We start from the raw sequence: 23862 nt of genomic DNA on the forward strand, positions 1-23862 counted from the left end.
AAAGGGACATGTGAATCCTCATGTTTACTGCAGCATTATTTACAATAGCCAAGACATGGAGGCAACCCGGGTGTCCAATGGATGAATGGATAAAGAGGTGGGACATGTATACAGTATTACTCAAATATAAAAAAGAATGAAAACTTGCCATCTGCAACAATATGGATGGACCTAGAGGGTATTGTGCTGAGTGGAGTAAGTCAGACAGAGAAAGACAAATACTATATGATTTCACTTAGATGTGGAATCTAAAGAACAAAATAAACAAACAATCAAAACAGAAATAAACTCATAGATACAGAGAATATTTTACTTGTTGCTGGGGGGTGGGCAAAAAAGGGGAAGGGATTAGAAAGTACAAATTGTTAGTTACAAAATAGTCATGGAGATATAAAGTATAGCATAAGGATTATAGTCAAGAATATTGTAATAACTACGCATGGTGTCAGATGGGTACTAGATTTATTGGGGGGATCACTTTGTAAGTTATATAAATGTCTAATCACTATGTTGTACACCTGAAACTAATATAATATTGTATGCCAACTGCAACTGAAAAAAATTATTAAAAAAAAAAGAATGAGTCTATGGCCATGCCACCCTGAACATGCCCGATCTCGTCTGATATTGGAAGCTAAGCAGGTCGGGCCTGGTTAGTACTTGGATGGGAGACCACCTAGGAAGACCAGGTGCTGTAGGTGTAAAAAAAAAAAAAAGAACGGGCCTCTTAGCACCAAACAGATGCCCAATAAATGTTGTTTCCCTCCCCCTTCTTTAAAGAACAAAAACTCCTCCAAAAGATCTGCAATATATTCACGAATTGGGTATTTCACACTCTGTTCAATCATTCTACCAGCACCAGTCACTCTGGTCATGTCACCTCTTCTCCACCAAGAAGATACAATCAATAATAATTCATTTAGTCCTTTAAGAAACACTGATGGAGTGCCTTTAACGTGCAGGGCAGTGTTCTTGACAATAGGGATACAGTAGTGAAGAAAATAGACTCATCTTCTCCCTCTGAACAGCTAGCCCCTGGCTCTTTTTATAAAAACAGTTGATCCTTGAATAATGCAGGGGTTAGGGGTGCCAACCCCCTGCACAGTTGAAAATCTATGTATAACTGTTGACTCTTCAAAAACTTAAGTTGTCCCTTGGTATCCTTGGGGGTTAGCTCCAGGATCCCCCATGGATATCAAAATCTGGAGATCCTCAAGTCCCTTATATGAAATGACATAGATCAATGCATACAGTCAGCCCTCTGTATCTGTGGACCCCCAACCGTGGATCAAACACAGTGCAGGTATTTATTGAAAGAAATTTGTGTATGAGTGGACCCATGCAGTTCAAGCCTGTGTTTTACAAGGGTCAACTGTAATTTAGTGAAACACAGCCCTGCTTATTCACTGATACATCGTCCCTGTGTTTTCATGTTATAGTGGGAGACTTGAGTAGTTGTGGCAGAAACTGTATGGCACACAAGGCCAAAAAATATTTGTATCTGGCCCTTTTCAGAGAATGTTTTCAACCCTAGCTTACATTGTTGGGGAGATAGATAATAGACAGAGAAGCCTGAATTTGGGTCCTCTCTTCTCTCCCTTGGACTTCCTAAATATGAGAGACAATACTATCAACTGCCTGCCCCCCTTTTTTGAGGTGGTTTGAGTTGAGGACACAGAGGTGAATGACAAACAATGTGTTTTCATGGTTTGAACCTAGCTCCAGCCTTTCTAAGCTGATGGACCATTGGCAAGTGAAGCAAGCTCTGAGCCTCTGTTTGCTCATCGGTACAATGAGAACAATAGTAGCTGTATCATGGGAATTAACTGAGATCATGTCTGAAAAAGCATTTAGCACAAAACAAGAGCTCAAGAAATCCTGGTAGGATTTCTGCTTCTGGTTAGAATGTAGAAGGATCCCAAAGACCCTCATTTCCATGGTGACAATTAGAAAACCCAAAGAAAAACCCATGCTTAACAATAGGGCTAGTTAAGCAAGGAAGCCTTGATGAGCTGGATTTCAGAGGCAAAATGAGCCAAAAGCAGCGGCAGCTTCCATCCTAGGGGGCAGGCAGACACTGGCTCTGAATATGGGTGGGCTCCATCTCGCATGGGTGGAGAGACTGTTAGGGGACAGAGTAAATCAGCCAGTTCTTAGATGACAAGAGTAAGTGTTCAGAATGGGCCACCAGAGTGTTGGAGTCTAAACCTGGTGAGGAGAGTATCCGTGTGAAGGGATGGCTTGGTATGGGACATGAGAGCCTAAGTGAGGCAAGAAGGATAACGCATGAGGGTCTGTCTGCCTGGTGGGAGAGGTCTGTGTCCAAGCCCAGTGAGGGGGTATCCACACGTGGTAGGGGTTGGTGATAGAAAAAAGAGATTGGTTATGTATAGAGGGATTAATGAAATAAATTAATGAAATAAATTCAGGATAATAGGAACCAGATTTCCCACCATCAGTGAAGGTGTTACAAAGATGAATGAAGAGAAAATAAGAATGAACTCTGTTGTTTTTAATTGGAGGTGTTAGTGTAAACTCATGGTTTTAAAAGTACATAGAAAAATAAATGTGTGCCTGTGTGTGTGTGTGTGTGTGTGCCTGTGTGTGTGTGTGTGTGTGTGTGTGTGTGTGTGTGTGTGTTTTGTGTGTTCCCGTTTGTCTACTGAGAGGTCCTAAGATCAGTGAGACCCCAATAATTATGAGCACATTTGACATCCAGGTCTCGGTTTCTGAATGCCATGCTACACTTAAAAGCAACTGAGATTCTTTGGAAAAATGGCTGATTCCAGAGTTGGGGCAGGGAAAACCTAGAATAGCTAGATGGACCAGAAAGTATTGAAGGAGATCATTGAGAGTATGTGACTGCCAGTCAGCCCATGAGCTAGACCTGGGCCATCAGAGGCTTCTTACCCTTCCTCTGTCCCTAGAATGTGTATGTCTGTCCACCATTCCCACAGCTGACGCCATTTTCCAGGATACAAACTTGAGAGAGTGATATGCTGTTGAGACCATCTGGACAGTCTATGTGACTAAACCCAATTAATGCCTGTATATAAACTTCGAAGATTCTGGTGGTAGGGAGCAGAGATCTAGTCATCTGTGGTTACTCAAGACAACCCTTGTAAGTAAGTTTTCTTGTGTATTAAACCTGCCACCTACCAATGTGGAGTTGTCTGCCTCTTTCTTTGGTTTCTTTTCACCCTCTGTGTATGGGGGCCAGTTTCAGACTTCACCCTGGAAATCCCCAAGGTTGCAAACCAACAGGAAGGGAAACTGATCAGCAAAAAACTGATAGGCACGTGTCAAAAGGACACAGAAGCCAGCGCGAAAGGCTTCCACTGCTGAATTAAAGACAATTTAAGCGTCAAAAAATAAGAAAAAAGATAATGGAAGCAAAAACAACAGAATAAAATTTGCCCTTCAATAAAAGCAAAGACTAAACCGCAAAAGTTGTCAGAATCAACATTTTTTTAGAAGTTTGGAAATCAAACAAAAGCTTACAATAATTCAGGGAGTATTTAGTTAAAAAAAAAAAAAAAAGGCCGAATCTCAGCAAAGAATAGTGAACTCTGTGGAATTTTAACTTACCCTGGTCCTATTCCCCACTCTCCAGCTCATAAGTAGCCTTGAAAAATAATAGTCTATATTAGAGGTACTGGAGAAAGAGTAGAGTGGGAGCTCTTACAAAACATCTTCCCAAGGAAGTCAGTATTTGACCTGTCTAGTGGTTCCCCTGGAAGACCTCTCTCCAAAGGTTTGTCTGTACTTGACATCACTTAAACTTGTCCCATGCTAAAAGCCTCTCTCCAGGGGACACTTGTCAAATGTTTTAATATCACAGCTGCCTGAGGCAATGAATAACATTTGGGGCAAATAATAGCTGAACCAAAAAGTCTTAAAAGGAAAAATTAAGGAATGAAATGTCCTTAAGTGCTTTGAAAAGTTCTGACAGATCCCTGGGAATCTGGAATGCCACATGCATGCTTAGGGTTGTGTACACATCCAGGAAATATCTAAGAGGTCCCTAGGTTCTCACTTCTGGCTGACTTCAAGGCTCTGTGAAAGCAGAAGGTAAAGGCTAAGGCAGAGTCGCGACATTCAAAAATAAATAAAGCAGTGACGACAAACGGGAGGAAAAATCCGATTTCCATAGTTGCCATCTTATATCATTATATTATTTGAAATGTCTAGTTTTTAAAAAATATATGAGCTATATAAAGAAACAAGGAAATATTACTCATACACAGGAGAAAAAGTGGTGAATAGAAACCATCCCTGAGTAAGCCCAGATGTTGACGTTACTAGACAAAGACTTTAAATCAGCTATTTTAAATATGTTTGATGAACTAAAGGAAATATTATTTAAAGAACTAAAGAAAATTATGAGAACAATATCGCTAAATAGAGAATATCAATAAAGAGAGAAATTATAAAAGAAACCATATAGAAATTCTGGAGTTGAAAAGTACAATAACTGAAATGAAAATTTCACTGAAGAGTCCAATAACAGATTTGATCGAGCAGAAGAAAGAATCAGCAAAAATTGAAGATAGGTCAATTGAGATTATCCGTCTGATGAACATAAAAAAACAATGAAGAAAAATTAAGAGCCTCGGAAACTTGTAGGACACCATCGAGCATATCAACATGTGCATAATAAGAGTGTCAGAAGAAGAGGAGGGATGGTAAGGAAGAGACAGAATATCTGAAAGAAATAATGGCTGAAAACTCCAAAATTTGATGAAAGTGTCAGGCTACATACCCAGAAGCTCAAAGAATTCCAAATAGGATAAACTGAAAAGGATCCACACTTAGATGCATAATCATCAAATTGCTGAAAAACAGAGAATCTCGAAAGCAGTAAGAGAGAAATGTCTCATCATGTACGAATGATCCTCAACAGAATTAACAGCTTATTTCACTTCAGAAACCAATGAGGCCAGAAGGCGGTGGAAAGACATATTTGAAACGCTGGAGGGAAAAAAACCTGTCAACCAAGAATTCTATATTGAGCAAAACTATATTATTCAGCCACAGAAAGGAATAAAGTACTGATATATGTGACAACATGGATGAAACTTATGCTAAGTGAAAGAAGCCAGACACACTTATTATTTTATATATAATTATATGTATAATTATATATAATTTGATTTATATAAAATATACAGAATAGGTAAATTCATAGAGACAGAATTTAGATTAGGTTTCTGGGTCCTGGGGGAGGTGGGAGTGGGAGTGACTGCTTAAAGGGTATGAGGGTTCCTTTTGGGATGATGGAAGTGTTCTGGCTCTAGATGGTGGTAATAGTTGCACAACACTCGCAACATTATGAATGTACTAAGTGTTACTGAATTGTACAGTTTAAATGTAAATGTTATGTTATGTGTATTTTAGCACAATAAAATAAATGAAGAGAGTCTTTCAGGAAGAAGCGAAAGAATACCATACAGTAAAGTGAATCTACATAGGTAAATATAAAAGACAATATAATCATTTTTTTTGTTTGTTATTCTTTTCCCCACCTGTTTAAAAGGCAACCATATAACATAATAATTAGAAATCTAAGTTGATGAGCACACATGTGTAAAGGTGATGTAATTTGTGGTAACAACAGCATAAAAGGAGGGGGAAATGGAACTATATAGGAGCAAAGTTTTGTGTACTATTGAAATTAAGTTGGTATTAATATGAACTGTATTATTATAAATTAAGGTGTTAATACTAATCCCCAGGGCAAACACTGAGAAAATAATCCAAAGGTATGTAGTAAAAGAAATAAGAGAATTTAAACGATACACTAGAAAATATCTATTTAATAAAAAGAAGGTAATAATGAACTGAAGAACAAAAAAGACATGACATATGAAAACTAAATGACAAAATGGCAGATATAAACCCCGCCCTTTCAGTAATTACATTAAATATAAAAGATTCAAACTCATCAATTCAAAGAGATCGACAGAATGGATTTAAAAAGATAATTCAATTATATACTGTCTATAAGAGTTTATAGATATACATGTGAACAAAATCAACTCCACTTCTGTGGCTGGATTTTATTTCCTTTTTAAGTTTCATGCTGTGACCAACCTCACTGTCCTTAGCAAGCATATCAAAGCCTGCTAGTCGATGATTACCTGTGTTCCCCAAAATGTAGCCACAAAAATTTTTGTTAGTAACTGGCCAGGCTGGATTGGCATGACAACCTAGATAAATAGCAAAGTGATGATAATATAGATTTAAACAGTCACCTATCACAAGAACCACCGGGAGACATGGCCCGTGGTGCTATTGTATTCTTTGTCCTTTTGTCTCGTCAATCATTAGTAACTGAGTTACACTACAAAAAAGTACAGTAACAGGGGCCTGGTAGCAGAGAATGATCTCCACAGAATTGCCGGGTGGTCTGCTCTGCTCTGACCCAATCTTCTGGTAAGTAAATTACCCTATAATAAATTCTGTTAAATTCTATGGAGTTGCCAGCATCATTCTTCTGTCTGAGGGTACTTTCTCATTACAGGGCCATTACAACTTTCCCCACTGTCAGACAAAGAGATTTGCTTTAGATTAAAAGATAGTAACATAAAACTGACTGAGCCGGATGGGAAAACCAGGAGTCCATATATAAATAAATTTCAAGTTTGATACACATAGTTTCAAAGTGACTCTCTACAAAATACTTAGTAATTACAAAGGGGGAAAGGGTAACTGCTTAGTGTAGTGGTTAAACAAGGACTCAGAGGTCAACCTGCCTGGGTCCAACTCCCAGCCCCATTACTTATGAGCTGTGTGACTTCAGGCAGTTGCTTGCCCTCTCTGTGTCTCAGTTTCCACGTCTGTAAAGCAAGATAATAACTGTACCTTTCTCATAGAGCTGTTATGAGAACTGTCAGTGTCCCCCAGCCGAAGACCACCAGGAACACACCTGTGGATGAACAAAATTAGGTTTATCACCTGTTGCAGAGAGGGAGAACACATATACTAAGTGATAATATTACTGCGTATTTATCATTGGGATAGACAATTTATACCCATTACTGGCGTACTGTATTAAACCTCACAATAACAATATGAGGCAGGGTCATTGTTCTATTTCATAGTTGAGGAAACTGAGCCTTCACTAAAGTGGGGCCAAAGTTCCCAGGACTGGATAGGGGTTGGAGCAGCGTCTTCTGGCACTAGCGTTGACCAAGAAGATTCTGCCCCCACCCTAAATGACTTCTCTAATAGCTGTGTCAGGCATTTCATCTCTTCCCCCACTTTTCCAAGAGGAAGTGGTATCCCCACCCTGTTTCTTGTTCTTCTTCCTGAGTTGGGGAGAAATAGACCTGAAGAAGGGCTGCTTAGGGCAATACGTGGGGTTATAAAAACCATAGTCCAGAGAGGAGTTGGATAGAGGGCAGAGAGGAAAGGAGGGTGGCGGAGATGTATGACCCCAAGGAGCCAGGTGATCCTCATGAGGACGGGCGCCCATTCTGGGGTGATGGTGCGGATGGCAGGGCTCCAGGGTCCTGGGGGAGTCCAGATCTGGACTCTGGCCTTCAGGGAGGGGAGAGGGTCTGGCCTCTGACAGGGTTCAGTGGGCTTTGAAGCTTAGCTGGGTATGTTCTGTCTTGTTCAGAGGAGAGGGAGATATTTCAAAGCCAGAGATCGGCGGAGAAATACTCTGGGCCACCCAGAAGATTAAGAAGCTTGATAGGTACTGTGGTGGGTGGTCAGCAGCAGGCACCTGGGAAAGGGGGCAGCTGGGAGGCCCCCTCCAGCATGGGTGGGGCGGGGCAGGGGCTGCCCCTGAGCCCCCAGTTCTGCCTGTGCTGCAGGGTGTCTGACCCAGGCCCCTCTGCTCCTGATGTTGCTTCTCATCTCCTTGAGTCTCTTCATGCTCCTGCTGACCACCCTGGTTCAAGGTGAGTCAGGGGCTAGAGGCTAGGAGTCCTGGGCTTTCCCTCTGGGATGGTCTTTGATCTTTTCCACAGTCCCCAAATCCACTAGGGCTGGGGCATTTGGGTTCTGTATCATCTCCTGTGTGACTGTGGGCCAGTTACTACCCCTCTCTGAGCCTGGTCCTCATCTGTGAAACAGTTCATCTTCTTCTAGGTGGGAGTGGGGGGTTGGGGGCTCTCAGAGACCTTGAAATCGGACTTGGCACAGAATCAGGCATACAGTCGGTACTCATAAAAGAGAATTGTCTACTCTGTTGTAGTCTTCAGGATCCAACAATCCCTGCAGAGAGAGACAGACCATCAGGAGAGCCACAGACTGGGTGAGAGGATGGACGCTGGGTTCTGGACTGGGAGAAGTCTCCGGGGCTGTGTGACCTTGGATGACGGGCAAGGGAGGGAAGGCAGGAGAGGAGGAGGAGGGGTCTGGACCCCTGCATGAGGTCCCGGGGGCCGGTGATGTCTAGCAAGTCACCCTCTAAGCCTGTTTTCTTATTTGTATAATGGGCTGTTGCAGTCACTGTAAGATGCAGAAATTCTGTTCTCATGGGGCCCTTTCTGCACCAAGCACACAGTAGGTGCTTAATAACTAAAATTCCCTTCTTCCAGCAGTTGTTTTCCAGGAACAGATGCAGTCAGACCTGCAGGAGATCCACCAGCAGCTGACCTGGATGAATGCCACCATGGGTAAGGCTTGGCATCAATGTCAGGAGGGAGTTGTGGGGTCATAGATAGGGCTGGGGCTCACCTTCCATGGTGACGACTGAGAACAGCAGGGCAAAACTGGAATTTTTCTCATGGGTTTCTCAGGGACTGAGCTGACAGCTGAACGAAGGGGTCCACCCCTGGGTTCTCAAGATCCAAAGCAGGCGTTGGGGGCTGGGGATCTGAATGGCTTGTCTCCCCAGCTGGCCAGCCCAACCCTGTTCCTCCTCTGCAGCTGGCCTGTGCCGCCTCTGCCCCTGGGACTGGAACTTCTTCCAGGGAAGCTGCTATATATTCTCCCAGACCCAGAGCACCTGGAAAGCTTCTGTCTCTGCCTGTAAGGATATGAGTGCCCAGCTGGTGATCATCAACAATGCTGAGGAGCAGGTGCGTCAGGCAAGGTTCCTGTCTTAGACTGGGCCAGATGACTGGTCAACAGAAAGCCTTCTGTCACCTTCTTCTGCCCTCTGAGAGATGGAGGTGTGGTGGGCAGCTGAGGGTGGCGAGAGATGCAGTCAGGGAAGGCTTCCCAGAGGAAGAACCATAATGGACTTGGGAAGGACATGTGAGAAGAGCCCTTGTATGGGCAGAAAACGATCTCAGCAGAGCGCATGCCCAAATTGCCTGATCTGGGGCGGGAGGCTGATTCCTCCCTTGACACATACGTGAACTGAGACACATGTTAACGTATTTCCATACATTCACAGCATACATGTGCACATGAACACATACAATTTAAGTAGGGGCTATAGGCTAGACTGCAGGAAAAACTTCTGCGGGAGGCAGGGGGCTGTGGGCAGACACGGGATGGGTGGCATTCATGGATCTTCCTCCTGATGCCCCACCCCCTCCCATGCCCCCAGAAATTCCTGAAGTCTTGGGATGCCAAAAATAAGCGGATCTGGATTGGCCTCAGCGACCAACACAATGAGGGGTCCTGGAAATGGGTGGACAATAGCCCCCTCCATCTCAGGTGACCTCCCAGCGACAATGGCCTGGGAGGGGGAGGGGAGGGGAAAGGTCCGCGCTTCAAACCAGGGGTGCTTAGACTTTGGGATTGGAAAGTATCACTAGAGAAGCTGGGTGGAGATATAGAGTCCTGTGTCCCCCTGGCGTGGGGTAGGGGTTCTGATTCGGTAAGTCTAGGTGGGGCCCAGTAATATACATTTTTACTTTGCTAGAGCAGATTTGGAGGGAGGTGGTGTTCGAATCCACATTTTGAAAACTCTGCCTCTGAATTCTTCTCTTCCCTCTGGCTGTTTCTTGGAAATATGCTTCCAAAGGCCATGGACCAGCTCGTCCAAGAGTGGTTTGGGGCCGGAGGCAGGGGCATGGGGTAGCTCTGGGTGAGGGAGGGGACTCAGCTCTCATGGTGTTCGCAGCTTCTGGAAAGAAGGGGAACCTAACAACCAAGGAGATGAGGACTGTGTGGAATTGTACGGTGACGGCTGGAATGATAGCGTATGTAACGCAGAAAACTTCTGGATCTGCGAGAAGCCCTCATCTCCGTGCCCTGGCCTCTGAGGGCCACTGTTACCCTCCCGCCCCAGATCACGCAATTTGGGCATGCGCTCTGCTAACTCTTCACTGGCCCCACCCCACCCCATCCCCCCACCCCATCCCCTACCGCTTTTTTTTTTTTTTTGAGATCCTGAGACCTCTGAGACCTTCTTCTCCTAAGTCGCTTCCTCCAGAGGCTATCGGCCATCTCTCTTCTGTTAATGGTCTCAGCGCCCCTACTCAGCCCCCATGACGTCCCCTTAATAAAGTCACACAGTGCAGTTTGCCTTCCATTGTACTTACTGTCTATTCCTTTGCCACTGTTTCAGTCACTCTACTTTTGTAATATGCTTGATATACACTAGGACATTGTCTCCTTTCAGCGTTTCTCTCGACTATTGTGCATTTTGTTTTCCAGAGATAGTTTTGAATCAGTTTGTAATTTTGGTCGGGAATATACATATGTATGTATATGTCTGTCTATCTGTCCATTCGTTCATGAACCAATTATTCAGGAACCTTTAAAATGTCCTTCGGTAAAGTTTTATGATTTTTCTTCATATACATTTTTTAAAAACATTATTTCTAGGTGTGTGTATTCATTTCCGACTGATACTGTAACAAAGTACTGCAAATTACTGGCTTAAAACAACCCAAATGTATTATATCTTGTGGTTCTGGAAGTCAGAAGTCCAAAATGAGTCTCACTGGGCTGAAATCAGGATGTCAGTAGGGCTGTGTTCCTTTCTGGAGGTTCTAGGGGAAAATCGGTTTTCTTGCTTTTTCTGGCTTGCAGAGGCTGCCTGCCCTTCTCGGCCGGTGGCCCCTTCCTCCACCTTCAGAGCCAACCACGATGACATTTAGTCTTTTACACTTTGCATCTCTCTAATCCTGATTTTCCTGCCTCCCTCTGCCACATTTAAAGGACCCTCGGTGATTACATTGGGACCCGCTGGATAGCTCAGCACGATCTCACTGTTTTAAGGCCAGCAGATTATTTTTTATCTGCAACCTTCATTCTCACTTTTCCATGTAGCATAAGATATTCACAGGTTCTGGGGATTAGGACATGAACAACTTTAGGGGGATATTATTCTGCCCACCATTATTGTGCTCAATGACAGATGGGAGTTAGGGGACATTCCCCCATGTCTCTCTGCTCTTGACCTAGACACCTCTGAGGCGTGTTCCACACGATCATTCGGAGGTCAGCAGCAGGACCGAGCCCTTGCTCCCCCAACGGTCCCCTGCTCGATGATGCCAACTCTTTCTCATGGCGTCCTTCCCTTCCCTGTGCCACTTTCTCACTTCCCGGCTGCTGCTGTGTGAGAACGACACTCCTTGCGTTGGAATCCTTGTTTCAAGGTCTGCTTCTAGTGGAACTGGATCAGATTCAGGTTGGGCTCATGTGACTCATTCTGGATCATGAGCAAGAATCTTGCCCGGTGAGTGGACAGGCTGAGACTGGATCCACCACATCACTAGCGGACTGGGACATTTATGAGCCAGTGATCACCTCCTGGCACTCCCTGGTCCCCTGCCCCAGGCAACCCTGGTACTCACAGCGGTAACTGGAACAAGATAGATTGGTCAACCTGCAACAATTTTAGCAAGAGTGCATGTCAACCATGACTACACTGTGCTACATTGCTGAGATTTAGGAGGTTTCTTTTTGAGGCATACCAGATTCTTAGTAACTTGTCCGTAAAGAAAGTCCAGAACCTCAGCTAACACCCACAGACTGGGTGTGTAGAGGAGAGCCCTCACCCCAACTCATTCTAGGAGGCTAGCACAATTTATTATTTAAATAATCCCAGTGAAATAAAAAAGGAGAATGGGGCGGGAGGAGCAAACTGCCAAACTGTACTGAAAACAAAAATGATCCCGGAATCAAGTTGATTCAATTCAGTTAATGACAAAAAGGATTCTCCTAACAAAAATTCCTCAGGTAATCATGACAGTTCTGACTTCTCGGCTTATGTTTGCAAAGATGGAATTAAAATATGTCCGTGATAACTTCCAACCAAGATGTAGAAACAGGGTCTGGATTTACCCTCCTGCTTAAAACAAGTAAACAAACAAACAAACTGGACAGAATGTATGAAACATTATTTTCAGAAACTGGAAATAAGTGTAGTCCTTGAAAGAGGAGGAAAGAGGTGAGCGCTACAATTGCCCTCACGTGCTGCCTGGAGAGGGTTTCCAGGTTGTAATGTACGGAGGGGAAACCCATGCAGAATTCACAGGTCCCCCAGATTTGAAGAAAGAGTTGGGATCTGCGGCCAGCTGAAGAGGCCGGGATTCACAGGGCGAAGTTCTGAGAAGACAGCACTGCACAGAACCTGCAGAGAGTCCCTGTCAATCTTTGGCCGAGTTTTGATTGGTGCACGCATGCGAAGAAATTATGTGAGGCCAACAAAGAACCACACAAAAGGAATAAAAAGGAACAACACCAGAGGCTGGGAATATGGGAAGTCCACCATTTACAGACCTGTAATATGAGCAAAAAATAGCTTTTGTCATTTGAAGCCATTTGGGGGCAATTGGTTATTGCAAAACAACTTAAGCTGACTGATACATGCAACATGTCTGGACACAGCAGCCCCACATGTCCAGCGATCAGCATCTGAGACACTTTGCCAGGAAGGTCGGAGAATGATTCCTCACGTCTTCATAGCAGCCTTTACAGATGACTGGTCAGAGTGAGTGGTTAAATCCTCCAGCCCCCTTCTGGAAGGATGACTCTGAGGCGAAGTGTTCAGATTCAGTCGCCCACCAGAATTACTTGCTTATTGACATACTCATCACTGGTTTTCTTCCCTTCCAGTTCTCACTTCCACACTGCCTCACGCGCTTCCTGGGATCACCTACCAAATAAACCACACACGAGTCCCTGCCTCCGGCTCTGCTGATTGATGGAGGAACCACACGGGCACAGACGAAATAAGAACTTCGCGTAAAGACAAACGCTGCGAGGTAGAGAAATGCTGGGATGCATTTGTTTATCTCTGTACTGTGAAATAATTTTAGACTTAGAGTCCGAGAAAGCAGTCCGAGAGTTCCCATACACTCTTCCGCCAGCTTCTTCCAGTGTTAACACTTTACGACCACAGGACAATAATCAAAACCAGGATAGTCACGCTGAGACACTACCATTAATCAAACTACAGCTGGACCTTTTTCTGGTCCAGGATGCCACATGGCATTTAGTGGTCGTGTGTCCTCAGTCTCTTTCAATCTGTGACAGTTCAGTGTTTTTATATCTTTTACGCCCTTAACATTTTTGACCACTATTGATCATTTATTCTGTAGGCCATTCCTCAATTTGAGTTTATCTGGTATTTTCCCCCTGTGATTAGATTGAGGTTATCCTTTTTTGGCAAAAACCTACAGAAGTGATGTTGTGTCCTTCCCAGTGCCTCATCTTGATGTTGGTATGTCTTATTAGTGGTGATGTTAACCATAGTTACTTGGTTAAGGTGGTGCCTGTCAGGTGACTTTCATCCATGGATTTTGGCATCCGTCAACAAATCTTGCCTGTGGCAATTATTATTGCGTTTTTTATTTTAAATGGTGATTTTCTATTGCCCTTAATTATTTTACATTTATTAATCAGAATTCTTCCATAAAGAAGAAGTGTCCCTTCTCTCCCATTTATTTAAATATTCACTTATTTCCATCATTATGTACTCAAGGATATTTATTTTATTTCATGGTTATAATCCAGTGCAACCAATATTTACTTTGTTCTAGCTTTGGCCATTAAGAACTTCTTCAGGTTGACTATTATGGCCTTCTAACATGCTCCCATCACAAGATGGTCCAGGTTCATTTCATATCGTCCCTCCTCCAGCTCTGGAATGAACCATTTCTCCAGTGGTTTCTTTGGTTAGAAACCAAGATCAATGGGCTAGTTATTGCCTTGTTTTGTTTTACCATTTAAGCATGTACTATTCAGTGGCATTAAGCACAGTCACAACATTGCACAACCATCCCCTCTATCCATTTCCAAAGCTTTCTCATCTCCAACTGACACTCTGTCCCCATTAAACACTCACTCCTACTCCTGGCCCCTCAGCCTCTGGCTCCCACCATCTACTTTCTGTCTGGATTGAACTCCTCTGAGGACCTTATATGAGTGGAATAATACCATATTTGTCCTTTTGTGATTGACTTATTTCACTGAGTATATCTTCAAGATTCACCCGTGGTTTAGCACGTGTCAGAATTTCTTTCCTTTTAATAGCTGAATACTATTTCATTGTCCGGATGGAGCACATTTTGTTTTTCCACTCATCTGTTGGACACTTGGGTTGCTTCCACCTCCTGGCTATTGTAAATAATGCTTTTATGAACATGGATACACAAATATCTGTTTGAGTCTCTGCTTTCAAATTTTGTGGATCGATACTTAGGAGTGGAACCGCTGGATCATATGGTAACTCTATGCTTAATGTTTCGAGGAATTGCCTAAGGGTTTTCTACACTGGCTGCATCACTTTACATTCCCATCAGCAATGAATGAATGTAAAAGTTTCCGATTTCTCCACATCCTTGCCAACACTGGTTATTCTAATTTTTTTTTCTTTTTTTTTGGAGAATAGCCATTCTAGCAGGTATGAAGTGGTCTCTCGTTGTGGTTTAAGTTTGCTTTTGATATTGGGGCGCCCTTTGCTCTAGGTCTTCCATGGAGGTAGTGCTAAGAGACACATGCATGCATACTGACCCATATATACACTTCTATATTCATTTCTGTATCTTCTTGTCTGTACGCATATTAAAAACCACGAGTTCACACTGATATCTCTACTTGCAGTCCCACACCACAGTGTTTACTGTAGCCATTTTCCTTGACTTATTTTTAACTTCTTTCTCCAACAGTGAGAAACCTGGCTCTCATTATCCACAATAAATTTGCTAATTTTTAATCCTAGAATACACAAGAAGTAGTCGCCTAATTTCTAGCTCATGCCTCTATGAGAAACAATCATTGTATTGTTGGAGGAAATGCATCCTCTCATAGATTATTCCAGAAAGACTAATGGGTACAGAGTTCTTTAACTTCTTGTGTATATTGGAAGGACAACTGGGCTAGGTGTCAAATTCTTGGTTCACACTTTTGCTAGAATTTTTGTTTTGTTTTTGTTTTTAAATGGTGCTCATTTTACTATTGGCTTGAATATTAATTTTTTTCTTTTAAATTTGGAACACTTCACAAATTTGCATGTCATGCTTGCACAGGGGCCATGCTAACCTTTTCCGTATCATTCCAATTTTCATATATGTGTGCTGAAGCGAGCACTTGAATATTAGTTTTGAAAAGTCTGATGCCAGTCTAATTTTTTGACTTTGTAAATTATTTCTCTGATGGAATCGAGGATTGTATCTTAATCTCTGAAATTAGATAGTTCTACTAGAATATTTCTCCAAGTTCACCATTCTGAGTAAATTTTCCCAGACACCTGAATGGCCCTTTTGAGAGTAAATTCAGGTGATATTTTTATTTCCAGAAAAATTTTTTTGATTATGGTTAAATATTAGCTCTGTTTAGTTGTTTTTCTTCTTCAAGGACTCCAATAATACACACTTTTTTCCTTCAATGCCTCAAATTCCATTTCAATTAATTTCTCTCTTTGACTCCTTTTTTATTCTTTCTGCATGTCGCTGTCACTCTCTTTGTTGTTTTTCTGCCTTACTCCAATGCCCTTTATTAAATTTTCACTCGAGTCTATTCTCTCTCAGGTACCTTATAATTTATTCTGCATCTCAGATCATTCTTTTTTCTTCTCTTTCTTTCCTGAGTTGATTCAATGCTCTCTTCATTTATCCCTGATTTTCTCTTCTACTCACATAAGCACTTAGTTCTATAGTTTTTGAGTTTTTGATGCAGGCTGATTTTTCGTATACTCAAATGCTTGTCTGATGATTTAATTCCATTTAGAGTATTGGCTTACAATTGTCTCCTACTTCTTGATTCGTTTTCGAGGGTGTGTGTGCTTTTTCCTTAGTTGATTTGTGTGGATTTTCATTTCTTGATTTTTTTTTTTTTTTGCAATTAATGATACTCTCTGGATTTACTACTGTCCTTTTGTTGTTTTATCATTAGGGATGTTTATGAGATGCGCAGCTCAATGGCACCCTCTCATGTCAATACAGCAAAATCGACATAATTTATTGGATTTTTGTTTGTTTTCTTGGTGGCGGGAATAGATGGAGGGACATCCAATTTCGTCTTGAAGGACTCTAGATCTCCCTTTTTATTTCTGTCCCACTTCACCATCCAATTGCCGATGAACTCTTTCCTTTTCCTTCTTGCATTTGCTTTCCCCAGAGCTAAGCATTTTGAAGCATCCATCCCTTTTCTACAGTTCACACTCTGATCTGTTCAGAGGTCATTGAATTGTTTTCAGACTTAGGGTGAGCTTTGTCTTTCTGGAGCTAGCTCCAGATCAACCCTATATTTCTTTGCTAGTTTCTCTCTTTTGGGTTCCCTGCAGAGTTTCTTCATTGCCTCTGGGGCAGGGGTAGAGCAGAAGGATGAAGAATCTCATGCTGTGATTCCATGGTTTTTCTCTTTTCCTCTAGTTTTTTTTTTTTTTAAGTTGTGGCATTCTCTATCTTCACGTATGCCAACGATGTGGTTTTGTGTTGCTTTGCTTTCCCCAGTCCTTGTTAAGAGTTGCTTGGGAAGGAAATATTTGGGAGACGGGTAGCTCTCACCATTTGTGGGACACCTGGAGATTTTTCAGAGCTGTTACGATACAAATGGATGATGTTATTAATATCCAAAGATGTGAGTAGCATTGGTAGTATTTTTCTAGGCTTACAGGAGACTCCCAGTTGTGTCAACCTTATTTGCCAGCCTGATAAGTGATCACAGCCAAACAGGGTGGGGGTGTGCAGGGGAGGGAGAGATTCAGGCAATGGAGATTACGGCATCAGTGAACATAACTGGCATTAGTAGACACATAGGGTACCAAAGAAAGGTTAAATAAAAGTTAATATTTCAGCGCTATTCATACTAGCCAAATGGAGAAAACAACCCACATGCCATCAACTGATGAATGGATAAACAAAATACAGCAGATCCAGACAACGGGGGTGTTGAAAGAAATGAAAGAAATGAAGTTCTGACACACACTACAACATAGAAAGACTGAAAACACGACACTCAGCAAAAAAAGCCAGATACAAAAGGTCATGTATTGTACGACTCCATGTATATAAAATATCCGAAGCAGACAAAGCTTTAGAGGCAGACATCAGATTAGTGGTTGCCAGAGAGGCTGGGAGAGGTGGAATGGGGAGTAAGACTAATGGGACCAAGGCTTCCTTTTGGGGTGCTGAAAAAGTTCTGGAACTAGATCATGGTGATGCTTGTACAACACTGTGAATGTACTGAATGCTACTGAGCTGTATACTTTAAAATGGTTAAAATGATAAGTTTTATGTTATGTGTATTTTACCATTGTTAAAAAGAAGTTCATTTTCTCTGTCTTGGTCAGCCCACATGGACCTGTGACGAGGCTAGTCCATTACTCAACAACCCCCAAATGACAGAGTCCTACCAAGTGCGAGAAGACTGGGCAGTCATTGTCTTGTTCACCTTCATGGCTATGGGGGTGACCTCATGTCCCGAAACAGGGCCATTCTTCTCAGTAATAGATTCTTCTCGAATTACCAACAGTGGACATTATCTACTGACTTTTGCCTGGAAAGCTTCTTCTCTCTAGGGCAATCATGTCTTCATCCTTTCTTGTCGAAATCACATGGAAATTTCTAGATCCCCAAGAGCAGACAGATCAGCTTAAAGGGCTTTGCTCTTTATTCCCAACTAAAGCACTCCATGGTTCTCAGTATTATACTGTTATGGACTGAATGTCTGTGACGGCCCCCCCCCAATTAATATATGGAAGCCCTAACCCCCAATGTGATCATATTTGGAAGTGGGGACCAATTAATATATGGAAGCCCTAACCCCCAATGTGATCATATTTGGAAGTGGGGATCATATTTGGAAGTGGGAGATGATTGGGTTTACATAGGGTGGGGCCCTCATATGGGGTTAGTGCCCTTGTAAGAAGAGGGAGAGACTCCAGAGCCCTATCCTTCTCTGCCCTGCGAAGACGCATTGAAAAGCCAGGAAGAGAATCTGCTGGCGTTTTGATCTTAGACTTCCAGTCTTCAGAACTGTGAGAAATAAATGTCTGTTACTTAAGCCCCGCAGTGCATAATATATATATATATATTTTTTTTATAGCAGCCGAAGCTGACTAAGACACATCCATGCCTCTCACTCCATTCCTAAAAGCAGGGCTATTAAATTGTCTCCATGTTTAAAACTCATGGCTGGTTTTGTCCTTTTCATCTGTGAGGTCAGGTTGCGTCTAGTTGTAAGCAACAGAAAACAACACAAACAGGCATGAGCAAATGAATAAACGACTAGTTGTCCCAGGTGCCTGAAAGTGCTGTTTTAGAGTGAGCTCAAAATGCTGCTAAGGACCTCATTTATGCCTGTGCACCATTACCTTCCATGGTCTCAGATTCGTGCCATGTTGAAGGTTGAGTATGTGTTCACTTGTGATGAAATGTGCTACCAGGAAGAAACGAGAGCTTGAATGAGAAGTTAAACCCAGTTATCAGAAAAGAAAAACACCCTGTTTGCCCTGAGTCTCATTCAAAGCTCACCGAATTGGACTCTCTTGAGAGTGAATCTGCATTTTTAATAAGCACCCCAAGGGAAATTCAAAACCACAGTGAGATATCACTTCACACCCACTAGGGTGGCTGGAATCAAAAGGTGGTAACAAGTGCCGATGAGGATGTGGTGACATTGGAACCCAGCAAAGAGTATGAGAGAGAAAAGCATTAACACCATGGGAGCAGCCTCTAGCCCAGACACTGTGAGGGAGAGAAGGATGGGCGGTTCCAGTGAGCCTCTGTCCCTGCCTCAGCCTGCCCCAGGGACAGCATCCCCTACCTCTGCCTCTCCAACTCCCAGGAGTCCAGGAAACCAGCCTCTACCTCCTCCAGATCCCAGGTGTCTAGGCCCCCATCTGAGACCTGCCTCACCCCTGACCCCTGTCCAGCTAGCTGCCTGGATCTTTGGGTTACTTGTCCGTGGGATCCCAGGTCTTTTGAGGTAAAGCTCTGTTCTCCAACTGTCACCCCTGGCTCCACTGAACCCACCAGCTTAGCATCTGCTCAGCTGCCACCCCACTCCGGCCAAGCCCCCAGGAGCCCACAGCCATGCCCCGCTGTACCAAGAGTGCCCAGCTCCGGGCCTCCCTCGCTCTGAGGTCATCCATGGCCGCCGTCTTCTCCTTTTTTCTGCTGTACTCACTTTCCTTTCTTGGGACAGCTTCTTTCGTGTTCCCACCCTGTTCTGCTCCAAATTCCACCTCTCACTCTGGAACCAAAATAAAGGTGGGTGGGGGAAGCCTGTGGGGGAAGAGGAAGCGGTGAGCAGAGGAGGAGCCAGGAAGGGCAGCGATGCCATTAGAGATGATGTTTCAATGTCACCTTCGCACACCGCAGGGTGACCTCCAACTGGCCCCCAGTTGCACCCTTTCTTTCCTCTCATCCACCCTCCTCCTGCCTCCAGGACTTGATTCAGGGTCTGGAATGTTGGGAGACGAGGGAGTCTGCTGGGAGGCAGCCAGAGCAAAGGACCGACCTAAACCTTGAACTTCCAGACAGCTAGACAGAGCAGCTGCCGACCTGGAGGTGTGAGCAGGGTGAGGGCCGAGGCCCTGCCGTAGGCTCCGCCTGACCAGACCGCCTGGTTCCAAAGCCAAGCTCTGCCACTTGGGCGCTGTGTGACCTTAAGCCTTCTCCTCAACCTCTCTGAGCCTCGTTTGCATGGTTGTAAAATGAGGATAATCATAGCATCCACCGTGCAGGGTCGTTGTAAGGATTAAATTAGATAACAGCTATAAAGTTCTTGGAACAAGAGTATATATATATTTTTTTAGTTTTAGGAAATTGTTCGAATCAGTGAGATATTTCATGTATGAACGAAAATTTGTACTTCCGAAACAAAGTCACACTGCTATGAAAGCAGGGTGTTCCCTGCTTCTCAGTGTGACCTGGAAGGTCCCAGTGTCCTCCTGTCCTCACAGTGTAATGATTAGAGGCAGGGGGTGGGGGCAGTCCACTCTGGTGCGATCCACTGAGCCATTGTCATCTGTAGAGAATTTTTAAATGACAGTAAAATAGACTAAAAGACAACCTGCTCATTATTTGCACGCCCCGGCAATTCTAAACAACATTAGTGATAAAACGCTCCTCTCCAAAATTTTTCATAACTCTAAATTCTAAACAGTTGCTGTGGTTACTGTTACGTGTTCTTAAAAATTAAAATGTAAACCATATACCATAAAATTGACCCTCTGAAGTGTATAATTCAGTGGTTTCTGGTATGTTCGTGGGCTGTGCAATCATCATCTAATTCCAGAACATTTTTATCACCCAAAATGAAACTTTGTACCCATTAGCAGTCACTCCCCATGATCATCAACTACCATTGAGGTTTTTTTTAAAAAAAATTTTAAGATAGCCATTACAATTCTGTTAAAGATCATTGCAACCACATGAAACCTACTGACATTAGCCTAACACTAACCAAATACGCATTGTATAATCTAGACTGATGATAACTTTAGCTAGACTAGGGCATTTTTTTTTTTTTTGTTACCATTGAGTTTTAACAGCATTATTTGTAAGCTTCAAATGAGTACATTTTTATTCCTTTCTTCTTCAGGGAAGTAAATTCTCAGAATTCCCAGATGTGCATTCAACAGCTGATGTGGGCACACTCAGTGACACACAGGTTTTTAAAAATTATTTTTATTACGGTAAAATATACATACCATGAAATTGACCATTTAAACCATTTTTAAGTGCGTATTCATAATATTGTACAACCATCCCCGCCATCCATCTCCAGAACTTTCTCATCCTCCCAAAGTGAAACTGTGTCCCCATTAAATACTTACTCCTCTCCAACCCTGCAGCCCATGGCTCTCGCCGTCGACTTTCTGTCTCCATGAATCTGACTCCTCTAAGGACCTCACGTGAGTGGAATCTTAAAGTATCTGTCCTTCTGTATCTGGCTTTTTTCACTTAGCATAATGTCCTCGAGTTCACCCATGTTGTAGCGGGCATCAGCATTTCCTTCTTTTTGAAGGTGGAATAATGTTCCATGGCTATGGATAACTGCATTTTGTTTATTCATTCATCCGTTGATGGATACAGGTTGTTTCCACCTTTTGGCTATTGTGAATCATGGTGCTATGAACATGAAGTACAAGTATCAGTTTAAGACCCTGTTTTCAAATTTTGGGGGGTATGAGCCTAGCAATGGGGTAATTCTATGTTTAATTTTTTGAGGAAGAGCTAGCTGCATCACTTTATATTCCCATCAGTAACGCACGAGTATTCCAATTCTCCACATCCTTACCAACATTTATGTTCTGTTTTTTTGTTTGTTTGTTTTGTTTTTTAAATAGCCATCCTAATGAATGTGAGGTAATATCTCACCTCAGTTTTGACCTGCATTTTCCTAAGGAATAGCAAAGTCGAGCTACACGCAGCGTGAGTTTGTACAGATCAAGAATCACTCATTGGTGTTCCCTTGAAGCAAAGCTCAGGTTCCCAACTCCTGTGGTCCTACAGATTCTTCTCTTTAAAAAGGACATTTGAAATATATAACAAAATCTCAGGTAGTAAAAACAACAACAGAATTCTAGTCACTCTACTCCAGCATTCTGTATGAACACTCGAAGATGTTTTATTCATGTCTAACATTTAAAACAGTGGCATTTCAAAAAGAAAGAACAATTCAGAGTATAATGTTTTTGTTGGTAAGCTCAAAAATTGGTTCATACATGAAATACATTAATGAGTTTGCTAGCCTTAAATTTTGAAAAAGTGCTATTCTTTAATTATTAACTGTTTTTCTTTACTTTTTCTTTTGAAATAATGATAAAGTCCCAGGAGGTTATAAAGGTAGTCCAGCAAGGTCCCGTGGACCCTTCACCCAGCTTTCCCCAACGGTGACATCTTACGTAACTACAGTACACTCTCAAATCTAGGAGCTGGCATTGGTATAATACATGTGTATAGGACTGTGCCATTTTATGTGTACAGCTCACGAAACTTTTACCTATGATGCACCCACATAACTGCCTCTCAGATCAAAATACAGAACGTTTCCAGCACATAGAAAATTCCGTGTACCCCCTCCTAGTCAATCCCCACCACCCCTTCCAGTTAACCCCAATTCTGAATTTCCATCAAACTTTAGTTCTTCCCGTTCTTGAAATTCATATAAAATCAAATCTTACAGTGTATGCTCTTTATGTCTGATTATTTTGCTCATGTGAGATCCATGTTGTTGCATGTGTCTATCGTTTGCTTTTCATTGTTATATAGTGTTCCACTGTATGAATATGACACAATTATTTTTTAGTCACCTGCTGGTGGTCACTTGGATTTTTCCAGTTTGAGACTATTGTGAATAAATCTATGAACTTTCTGTTTCCTCTTTGTTATTATTTATACTTTTTGGATAACAGTGTAGACTGTGGAGGTAGACCGTCTGGGTTCAGATCCCATCTCCAGTATTTACCCAACTGTGTGACCTTGGCCCCGAAGCCTAACCTATCTGTGCTTCGTTTCCGCTATCTGTAAAATGGTGGGTGTATTATCTATCCCCAGGGTGGGAAGAGTAAATGAATTCATATATAAAGTAGTTAGAAAAGTGCCCCACTATAGTACGCATTAAATAAACATAAGTAATTCCGATTCAGCTGCTATTCTCAAAGTCAGCAGAAATCACCATAAATGTGGACATCAGCAAGCCCAAGCAGCAGGGCCCAGAGGTCAGAGGGGACAGTGGTTCAAGGAAGATCGGAGGCACCACCTGCCCACCCTGCCCTATGTGGAGGAGGCATAATAAATTAGTTTTACTTCCCATGTCATGAGAGTTCATCAGAAAGATCCCAAGCCAGCTGTGCCATGACCGAGCTGTCGACCTCACCCCAGACCTGGCGGCACTGCCCTGGCATTCCTGGAAGGTCTAGACCATCTCGTATCAGAGGCCCCCTCCCTCCTTCTAGCCTTTTCCCATGTCAGTGCCCAGTTTCCTATTTCTGTTCCCGAGTAAAAGTAGGTATAGGTAAGACAGGCAACTTCCTGCTGCCCAGTCAGTTGGGCCGAGCAAATGGGAGCCAGATGCTAATACTTAGATAAGTTCCCCAAGGACACCTGCCCTAGGGAGACTAATCAACATTAAGGCAAGGACCTGCTTACAAAGGGCCGAGGGACTTTCCTTTTGGCTTAAAAGTGCCCCTGTGTAATCTTTTCTTCATTGTAATGCTAAGAATCACACCTGGGGGTGAGGATTTAACATGCTAATGAGACACGCAAGCACAAAGAAGTGTGTAGTCGAACAGCACGGGCTCCAAGAAAACTCCACCTATACCTGCCTAGATACAGCTCCCTCCAACTCCGCTCCTGAACTCTTTAAAACCAATGCCCCAGCTTCCCTGGGGGAAGAACCCATTTTTTCCTTCTCACGGCTTTGGTTTCCTTGTACAAAGTTCAATAAAACCTTCTCTTTGTCTGCATTGGTGTCTGGGGATCTATCTTGATTTCCATCCAGGGGGTGTTGCAAGGACCCAGGGTAACACAGAGATTGAGCACCCCAGGG

At 42.9% G+C, this 23862-nt stretch overlaps 1 protein-coding gene, 1 non-coding gene and 1 pseudogene across 4 annotated transcripts; 2 read left to right on the plus strand and 1 right to left on the minus strand.

Moving 5' to 3' along the window:
* Positions 1-583: 583 nt before the first annotated feature.
* On the plus strand, positions 584-701 carry LOC120599390 (uncharacterized; annotated as a pseudogene).
* Positions 702-6343: 5642 nt separating this feature from the next.
* LOC120598495 (CD209 antigen-like protein E) lies at positions 6344-10266 on the plus strand. Of its 3 annotated transcripts, none has more exons than XM_039857301.1 (8): positions 6344-6435; positions 7625-7702; positions 7824-7910; positions 8207-8266; positions 8553-8630; positions 8884-9035; positions 9512-9621; positions 10031-10266. In XM_039857301.1, exons 3-8 carry the CDS (start codon positions 7853-7855, stop codon positions 10170-10172), a joined length of 600 nt encoding a protein of 199 aa, XP_039713235.1. In that variant the 5' UTR covers positions 6344-6435; positions 7625-7702; positions 7824-7852; the 3' UTR covers positions 10173-10266. The 3 variants fall into 3 exon arrangements, with proteins under 3 accessions (XP_039713235.1, XP_039713214.1, XP_039713224.1); XM_039857280.1 differs by lacking the exon at positions 6344-6435 and adding an exon at positions 7311-7450; XM_039857290.1 differs by lacking the exon at positions 6344-6435 and adding an exon at positions 7313-7450 and having other exon boundaries at positions 8556-8630.
* Positions 10267-15344: 5078 nt separating this feature from the next.
* On the minus strand, positions 15345-15450 carry LOC120599464 (U6 spliceosomal RNA). Its single transcript, XR_005651910.1, has one exon. It is a non-coding gene; the product is annotated as a U6 spliceosomal RNA (small nuclear RNA).
* Positions 15451-23862: the final 8412 nt, after the last annotated feature.

Source organism: Pteropus medius, unplaced genomic scaffold (assembly GCF_902729225.1).
Source record: "Pteropus medius unplaced genomic scaffold, Ma_sr-lr_union100, whole genome shotgun sequence".
Classification (NCBI taxonomy): domain Eukaryota; kingdom Metazoa; phylum Chordata; class Mammalia; order Chiroptera; family Pteropodidae; genus Pteropus; species Pteropus medius.